General features: G+C 38.5%; 1 protein-coding gene across 1 annotated transcript; it reads left to right on the top strand.

The window, feature by feature from the left end:
* The first annotated feature begins 1127 nt into the window (after nucleotides 1-1127).
* On the top strand, nucleotides 1128-3942 carry LOC307196086 (RNA/RNP complex-1-interacting phosphatase-like). Its single transcript, XM_079940814.1, has 3 exons — nucleotides 1128-1321; nucleotides 2728-2803; nucleotides 3788-3942. The coding sequence occupies exons 1-3, from the start codon at nucleotides 1137-1139 to the stop codon at nucleotides 3791-3793; spliced, it is 267 nt and encodes an 88-aa protein (XP_079796940.1). The 5' UTR covers nucleotides 1128-1136; the 3' UTR covers nucleotides 3794-3942.
* Nucleotides 3943-9458: the final 5516 nt, after the last annotated feature.

Here is a 9458-nt window from a genome sequence, read left to right as displayed (position 1 = left end):
GTCCCAGGTACGTTAAAGCTAGTGATGTTTTACTCATTCACTCATTCATTCATTCAATAATTCTGACCTTCCTGACTCAGTTAACCCAGCTCAAATGGTTGTGAAGATTACTCACAGTGTATGTAAGATACTTTCAGAAATTAGAAACTGAAAAGTAAAACTAACAAAAAACATTTGTTATTATAAATAACAATGGAATTTAGTATGCTATTATACCTTCAGACCTACTATAGGACATGCTGTTCTTTGCTGTTCCACTTGTGGCAGGATTCATAGTTTTTCTAACAGGTGCAGATCCCTATGCCTGATACTGTGAGGAAATGTTATACTTAAGTTCCACTCTTATCTCTCTCAGGCATTTTTTGGTGTTGTCTAAAATGTAAATACATACTGTCAACCTCCAGCTTGATACCGGGCTCATAATAGAAACCCAATAAATGTTTCACTGTGAGTGGAGTATAAGTTGATAGAATATTTTTGGAGGTTGATCAGGCAGATTAGATTGTTTGAAAAACTTTCAATATTTTAAGTTTGCATCTCTTTCATTCCAGAAATTCTATTTCTAGAAATTTATATATAGCTATACACATGTATAAAGAGGTTCACATTGCAGCCTATCTGTAACAGAGGATACAAACAAAAACAAACAAAATGCCCCCAAACTGAAAAAAACCAAAAGTCCATAAATATTGGACTGGCCATGTAAATTATGTAATGTGATGCAGCTATTAAAGAGAATGGAATGGATGTACGCAAAAATTGACTGGGAGAATCACTATCCAAGACAGATGGTAGACTATGTATAGTATGCTGCTCTTGTATAAAATACAGGATCTCCATTAGGTAGAAATACTTACATACAAGATACAACAAGTGTGAATGTAAGCACTTGGGAAATATCTGAAAGAACCACACAAGATACTGGGAGAGTGGGACAACTTTCCATGTCCCATATGATTGGAATTCTGAAGGGTACACACACGAACTAATGGACCTCTGCTACCATCTTCCGGCTAAGGAGGGAATTGCAGGCGTCAGACTCCTCTTTACCAATGAAGCGTCTCAGTCGGCCGGTGTGAGGACGTCATCTGGACTGGCGGTGGCGCATGCGCAGTAGAAGATGGTCAGCGAGCTGCATGGGCTTGTGCCAAGGCGCTTGTGTTTCGGGGCCTTGTGCTGGCACCGGGGGCGCGGGGTTGGCGACTTTGGCACTCCTGGCGTTGGGTGGGCGGCATCGTGCCCGTGGGCGCTGGGGTCAGCGTCGCGGCTTTTCCGGACGTTCGTCGGCCAGGACGAAGGGCAGAAAGCACATCCCGGAAAGGTAATACGCCTTGGCCCCTGGGCGTTGCCGTTGGAGCTCAGAACCCCTGGGTCTGGGCTTCGTCTCCTGTGCTGTCTCCTGTGACTGTTGCTCCCGCGCGCTGCCCCACCCGCGCTGTGCTAGGGGGTACTGGTCGTCTCACGGATCAGTTCCCAGTAGGTGAAAGGGACAGTGTGTGATGTTCTGATTTCCCCCCATCGTTTTAAATGGGAGGCTCTGGCCATTGCTCCTCGGGTAAAATGCAGAGGGACTGCTTTTTAAGATGGGACTGTCAGTGTTGGGGACCCTCCTTAGTTACCAGGATGGAATCCCCTTCAATTCCTCAAGCTGTGTTGTTTTGGCACAGAAAATGTGAGTAAGAGGAACTGAAACTAAGTTTGAGTGAAAAAAATGCACCGGTACCGCCGAATTTTCCATCGAACAGTTGATTTGTGTTGCCCCTCGGAATTATAAAGGGCGTACTGTTGCTTCCTAACCGGTGTCATTTGAGAGATCTACCTCTGTACGTTCAAATGATTAATTTTGAGACTTTGCTCATGTGTGCGGTAAACGCTTTAATTCCCTAAGATCTTCCTTTCCTCCATCTCATACCCCATTAAGCCCGCTTCAGTTTATCTCCTGAATTTCTTCTGAATCTGTCAACTCTTCCTCAACATCCTAATACTGAACTTGCCTGCCTGTTGCAATTAGGTCCTAAGTAGTGTCCATATATCTTGTTTCCTTCCAATCCATTATTCACAAAAGAAACCGTAAAAACAAGTTGGAACATTGCTCATAAACATCGCTCAAAAACATTGTTTTGAGAATAGAAAACAAACCGTTGGCCTTTAAGACTGTGCGTGGTCTAGAATCCTCTCTGCTTCTATGACCCCACCTTGTGCCACTTTTGCCCTCATTTTTTATGCTTCAGATACACTGAATTAACCTTAGTTTAACTCATCTTACAGAAGTCAGTTCAGATATTATTTTTCACTGTGATTCCTAGCATTAAGGAATTTTATTATCAGGTTTTGTATGAGGACTGAAAATAAACTGTGAAGTGGAAGAATTGAGTTTAAACTATTTCAGTCAACACGCAGGTATTAATGATACCTTAGTAGTCAGCACCGGGCTAGGTTTTATCAGGGATACAGAAGTTCTGGCCAGCTCTCGTTTTAGATATCCCTTATTTGTGGAGACCTTTGCATTGTTTTGTTACCTTTTATCTGTTTTCAAGATGGGACAACAGGAACAAGGGAAGTATAGGTTATAACTAGGTGGGGTTGAATAAGTGGAGCAGCAAAATGCAAAGCAGAAAGAAGAGGGACCTACCCTAGAGGGATATGATTTCCATTTTCACGGCACATCTATCCTATGCAGGGAGACAGCCTAACATAAAATTTGCCTAACAAAAAATATATTAACAGGTGGGAAGACTATCTCCCAGTTGAACAGCCGATGCCTGGGACTCGTTTCCTTGCTTTCAAAGTTCCTTTAAAAAAGGTAAGCAAAAGTTAATACCGTATTCTTCAAGAAATCTGAATTCACCATATAGCGACCTGGCTCTCAACCCTGTCATACTCCATTTTCCCTTTTGTAGCAAATACTTTTTAATACCTCCTTTACTATCCAGAAATGGAATTCATAGATGAATACAACCTACTTTTGTACTTAATTAAAAAACAACAACAACAATGTACTGCCCTAACTATAAATAAAGAATAAAGTAATTTATAAGAAAGTAATATGTATCTCAGTATGTAAATGTTTGGGGATGACTATACTAGAAATAAAGAAATAGTCAGTTACTTGTACCATGAATGCAATAAACTATGGATTTTGAATGATAATGATGTGTCAGTGTTGGTTCATGAATTCTAACAAATGAAGCACACTGGTATGGCATGTTGATCATGGGGAAGGCTGTGTGGGATGAAGGAGAGAGGGTATAAGTGGGAACTGTGAACTTTTTGCTCACTTTTGCTGTGAATCTCAAACTGCTCTAAAACTAGTCTATTAATTTAAAAAAAACTGTGTGTTGCTGACAGTTGAATAACCAAACAGATCAATGGAACAGAGTACATAAATAAGCCAAATACATAAAAGAATATTTAGCAGTGAAAACCATCCTTCCTATATGTAGATATTCAAGACGTATTTATTTTTGTGTCTATTTTCAGGCACTCTGCTTGGAGCTGACAGTACAGTGGTAGGCAAAATTGATGTGGTCCCTGCCTTCTGGGAGTTTACAGTCTGGTTAGGAGACCAACATGAAATAAACAAACATAGAAATAAATATATAGAAGTGAGCTATTTTCTTCCTTCTAATCTCTCTGGAAGAAAGGATTGTAATATCGCTTGTAAATTCCAGAGGAAGAAACTTTACTTTGAATCTCATATATTAGCATCACAGGGTTTGAATAAATAGATAATACAATAAAGGATTTTAAACACATGTGCTTTCTTATTTTATTCTTTCTGACACAGTTTTGAAAAGAATCTTGCTCCAGAAGAATGATTTTCCCTCTTGGACCTTTTTTAACAAACTCCAAGAACAGAATGAAGAACTTGGGCTGATTATTGACTTAACATATACTCGCCGCTTTTATAAGCCAGAGGTAAATGGAACCCGTAATTGAAAATGACCGTCTTTCTGATACTGTAATAATTGATAGTAATTCAGTAGTTATCATCTTATGCTAAGGTGAATCCTGGCCTTCTTTCATGGGTTCAAAAAGGGAAGCTAGTGGTTTCCATAAATACACATTTGTAAATGCTGTTTCAAAATGGATTAAAGATATGAATTGAACTATAGTATTTGGCAGTAGGCTCTAGATATGCTTAAGAAATTCTATAAGCTTCCATGTTCTATATTTTGAAATTGAAATAAACTTTTAGGTAGAATAGTAGTAGCCTAAAAGGAAAGAAAGGTGTGTCCATTATGTCTTTAGCACTTATTTTAAGCAGTTGCCTGAGCGTGTTTAAGCATCACTGTAAAAGACAATTGTTCTCTAATTTTTATGCTTCCTTTTCCTAATGCCTTCTGATATAGTACAGAAACCCATATATTCTCTTGGCCCATGTAGGACATACCAGTGCAAAAGAATTATCCTTCTTCTGACCTGTTCCATGGCCTTGAGAGACAGTAACACCTAATGTTTGTTAAGATTTGTATAGCAGTTTGCCATTTAGAAAGTTCTTTCATATCCATTGACTTTGTTAATCTTCACAACAATCCTTTGCTGCTGAAGTGGAAGTAGTACTGATACCTCCTACTGAGGGCTTACTCTGCACTAAGCTCAGAGGATAGACAACTACAATTACTAATTTTATGGACGATGAAACTGACTCTCGGACAAGGAAGAATTGAAATTTCAACTCAGTTATTCCTGTTATTTTACTGTGGTAAAATATAGATAAATCATATTTATTTTCACCATTTATAAATATGCAGTTCAGTGGCATTAAATACAGTCACAGTGTTGTGTAACTATCACCACTGTCTATAACCAAAACTTTTTCATCATCCTCAACAAAAACTCTGTAAGCATCAAACAGTAACAACCCCATTATCCCTCCCGCCGGCCCTTAGACACCTCTATTCTATTTTCTGTCTCTATGAATTTGCCTATTCTAGGTACCTCGTGTAAGTGGAATCTACCACATTTATCCTTCTATGTCTGGCTTATTTCACTAAACCTAGTGTTTTCAAGGTTCATCTATGTTATAGCATGTAACAAAATGCCATTCCTTTTTTGGCTTAATAAATCCCACTGTGTGTATATAGACCATAGTTTGTTATTCAACGGTTGATTGACACTTGGTTGTTTTCCACCTTGTGGGTATTGTGAATCATGCTGCTGTGGTCATTGGTGTACAGATATTTGTTCAAATCCCTGCTTTCAGTTCTGTTAGATGTGCAGCGTAGGTAGTAGCAGAGTTGTTGGATCATACGGTAGCTCTACGTTTAACCTTTGAGAAACTGCCAAGCTGTTTTCTACAGTGTCGTCTTGTTTTTAAACAATTATCACAAATTTTAAACATATACAAAAGTATACAAAATACTGTGAGTGTTCCTTGTATACCCATGAACTCATCCAGCTTTAATATTTCCCAAGTGATGGCTGTCATGTTTTATCTATACCCCCACCTGTTTCACCCCATTCCATATTATCTTGAAGCAGCTCCGAGACAACATGTAATTACACCTATACATTTTTTAAAATTAATTAATTAATTACTTTTTTTTTGGCTGTGTTGGGTCTTCGTTTCTGTGCGAGGGCTTTCTCTAGTGGCGGCAAGTGGGGGACGCTCTTCATCGCGGTGCACGGGCCTCTCACTGTCGCGGCCTCTCTTGTTGTGGAGCACAGGCTCCAGATGCGCAGGCTCAGTAGTTGTGACTCACGGCCCTAGTTGCTCCGCGGCGTGTGGGATCTTCCCAGACTAGGGTTCGAACCTGTGTTCCCTGCATTGGCAGGCAGATTCTCAACCACTGCGCCACCAGGGAAGCCCCACCCATACAATTTTGGTGTGTATATTTAAAATATAGGACTTTTATTCCTTAATATCATTTTTTAATAGTAAACACCCAGTGAGTGCTCAAATTTGCAGTTGTCTCCTAAATGTCATAAAAAATTGTTTATAAGAATTTTGAATTAGATCCAAATAAGGTCCGTACTTTGCCATTGATTGTTAGGTCTCTGAAGTCTTGTTTAATCTATAGGTTCTCCCTCCATGTCTCTCTCACTTTTTTTTTCCTCCTTGAATTTTATTTTTAAAGAAACCAGGTAATTTGTCCCATCTAGATTTTGATGACTACAGTCCATGTGTTGTTAACATATTCTTCAATCCTTTTATTTCCTGTAAATTGGTAGTTGATCAATTACAAATTAGTTGATCAATGAAGCTTGCATGTTTTCTTTTGGCAAGACAGTTTCATAGGTGATGATGTGTTCTTCCATGGAGACATATAATTGTCTCTTTCTGTGATATTAGCAGTCACTGATGATTCATACCTACATCCATTAATTCAGTTGAGGCTTCAAAAAATGGTGAATTCTGTTGTTCTTTTTTCACTTATTAGCTGGGTATATTTGTATGAGGAGAATATTCCCCTCATCAACTATTTGGTTGCCCAGTTATAGAGGCATGATTCTCTTCTTTTATTTAAGAGTTTTCAAACTAATGAGTTGATTCACAAATATCCTCCAGTGGTGACCAGTTTTGTAAAATTTTATTTATTCCTATCACCGTGGACTCCATTACAGTTATTATTCTAACTGAGGCCCTATCTTTGGCCAGTTGGAGCTTCTCAGTGACTCCTGAGTCCTTTTGAAATGACATCAGTTGTTTCTAGACTTTTTCAGTGCTCAGAGCTAGGAATTACGTATGTTTGTTTTTAATATAAAATATATCATAGGTTCATACTGCTACTTTCCATTTATTTTCAGAACTACAGAATTTTCACTTATCCTTTTCTGTCTTCTATTGATAGTCTACTTTCTCCCACCCCAAGAATACCAGTTCTCAACAATGCCTGAAATTTGCTCTATTTCCTAATTCGAATCCAAGTTCTTCTGACTCTATTCTACTACTCTCCTTAAATCACAGCCGCTTTATGGCCCTTGAAATGTAAGATAGAACATAAATGTAGGTAGAACTGTTTATATCATTTTGAGTTACATGTCCATTCGTTCACGTAGATTTGCTTTTCCTTTTGCATGCCTAGTAACTGTCCATTCTGCAGTTTTAATGAAAATGAAGTGATAATTACTGGTTAAAGCAGCTTTGGAAAAAATGGCTCTTATCAGAATGACTGACATACTAAGTTTAATGTACTCTCTTGGTGTATATTCTGCCTTCTCTTAATTTTTTATTCTTTCCCTGCAAAGGAAATAATACATATTGTCATGGTTTTGCCTTATAGGACTTACCAGAAACTATTCCTTATTTAAAAATTTGTACAATTGGGCATCAGGTGCCAGATGACGACACTAGTGTTAAATTCCAGTGGGAATTTATATGGGTTTCTGAAAGAAAATAAAGATAATGGTGAGTTGTTTTTGTTTTTGTTTTCCTTTACCTGAACTTTGGTATGCATTTTGAGTGGGGTTGGGGATTTTGAACATTTTTAATAGTTCTGACATTAGACCTGTTACGTTTGGTAACATTAAGGTGGAAATGTCAGATGGTGCTAATAGAGTACGGTGCTTTTCCTATTTATTGTCACTAACAATTTAGTTTAGTTTGGAAAGTGATTTTTGTGAGAAATATGAACTGAACTAGCTTACTTATCTCTTTTTTAAAAATTTGAATGGAAAATAAATAAAAAATGAAAATGTTCTTTTGTCCTATTTATTGGTTGCGAGCTGGAAGAAAACGTTAAGACTCTCAGGTTCTTAGCGTATATAAAAGAGAAAACTAAAAGCAAGGGTTCGGAGTGAGACAGATCCCTAGAAGCAAAACAGAACAAGTGGACCAGAAGAGCGGCTTCCTCATCATATGTGTTTAAGATATTTTTGCTGCTTCTACACTTTGGGTGCAGGTGAGGAAGAACACTACCACGTCTTATTCTTATCTTCAGACAGGAAGAACTTAAAAGGCTGGTGTTTTCTTGTTTCTGCTTTAAGATCTACTCTGTTGATAGTAGGTTTTAATAGCGTGTGAATTTTAAGGATCCACTTGCCTTTTTCTAGCATCTAACTATCAGAAGGAACGTGGTGTTTGCCATGTTTTAAGACTGAGGAATCTTTTGTCTTTGGAACGCCACTGACGCCCATGTTAAAGTGTTCATTTTGTCCTCTTTCTAAATTTAGCCTGAGGAGTGTGCACTTTATTACATAAATCTAACAGACAGTAAATATTCCGTGTATATATAAAATGATGCACATTTATACATAAAACAGGGAGTAGGGGAGAAGGAATAGAGATGGAGGCGGGAAGATAGGGGATAGGAGGTGAGAGAGCGAGGGAGAGACTGGAATTTCAAGATGACTTTTCATTCTATAACCTGGTTGCTTAATGCAGGTACTAGCTCTTAAATATCTTCAGCCCTATTCACAGATCTTCCCTGTACTCTAGCTTTAAAACTTGAGAGGCTTGGCCTTGCCTGTGATAACCAGGGTGTCTAGAAAGGGAGCAAATGATCCAATTTGTGTAAACTGTAGTCACAGAAATGTTACCTGTTAAGATGTTAGGGTGCAGCTGCCGGCCTACTCGCTTCCTCCAGGCTCCTTTGTGTGTGTTCTATCTGTTCTGCGTGGGCTAGAAGATCCTTACAAGTGCATGAGAACACGTTTGTAAACCTTGATTGTTCACATGTTATACCAAGTGTAGTCCAGTGCATATGCTGACTCCTTTGTGGGTCTTCTGCATGTAGTGGACTAACTTCACCATGCTCTCTGCCATTGCAGTCTCAGGACCTTAGTTATGATCCATTGGTGACTTCCTCTGCTATAAGCCCCTCCCACAGATGTCAGGCTCACTGATAATGAGGAGGAGACTATACTATCCACTCCCTAGAATTGGTAGAGACTCAGAAAATAAATTGTTTCAGTAAACACCGAGAGCCTTATAGGTTTGTTGTTAGGGCACGGGGATACAGAGGTGAGTAGAAGTCTTTGTTCAGTAGCAACTTACAGTTATCTAGGAAGATAAACATGTAGTGACTATAAGTGGGTTAATTATGATAAAAGAATCAAGTGCAGCAGGATGTTGAGTGATGATTAGTGATGTTGAGCAGCTTTTCATGTGCCTCTTGGCCATCTGTATGTGTTCTTTGGAGAAATGTCTGTTTAGGTCTTCTGCCCATTTTTTGATTGGGTTGTTTGTTTTTTTAATAATGAGCTGCATGACCTATTTATATATTTTGGAGATTAATCCATTGTCTGTTGATTTGTTTGCAAATATTTTCTCCCATCCTGAGGGTTGTCTTTTCGTCCTGTTTCTACTTTCCTTTGCTGTGCAAAAGCTTTTAAGTTTCATTAGGTCCCATTTGTTTATTTTTTTTAAGGCTGCATTGTTCCTTTGCTCACTGATGAACATATAAAAGTCCGAAGTTTCTGATATTATAAAACGTCAAAGTAATGAACATTGCTGTGTGGACACGTTTGAATATATATGCTTTGTCTCAGTTAACTTCACTCAGAATGGGGCTTCT

This window comes from Stenella coeruleoalba (genome assembly GCF_951394435.1).
Source record: "Stenella coeruleoalba genome assembly, chromosome: 13".
NCBI classification, from domain to species: Eukaryota; Metazoa; Chordata; class Mammalia; order Artiodactyla; family Delphinidae; genus Stenella; species Stenella coeruleoalba.
The sequence above is the reverse complement of the archived record's forward strand: the minus strand, read 5'-3'. Positions and strand labels throughout refer to the sequence as shown.

What these genes read in the sequence shown, in the direction of transcription:
- LOC307196086 (XM_079940814.1), top strand. Translation starts at nt 1,137, where the DNA reads ATGGGCTTGTGCCAAGGCGCTTGTGTTTCGGGGCCTTGTGCTGGCACC. An exon ending in AGAAAGCACATCCCGGAAAG is followed by an intron (nt 1,322 to 2,727) that starts GTAATACGCCTT and finishes ATATATTAACAG; the next exon opens with GTGGGAAGACTATCTCCCAG.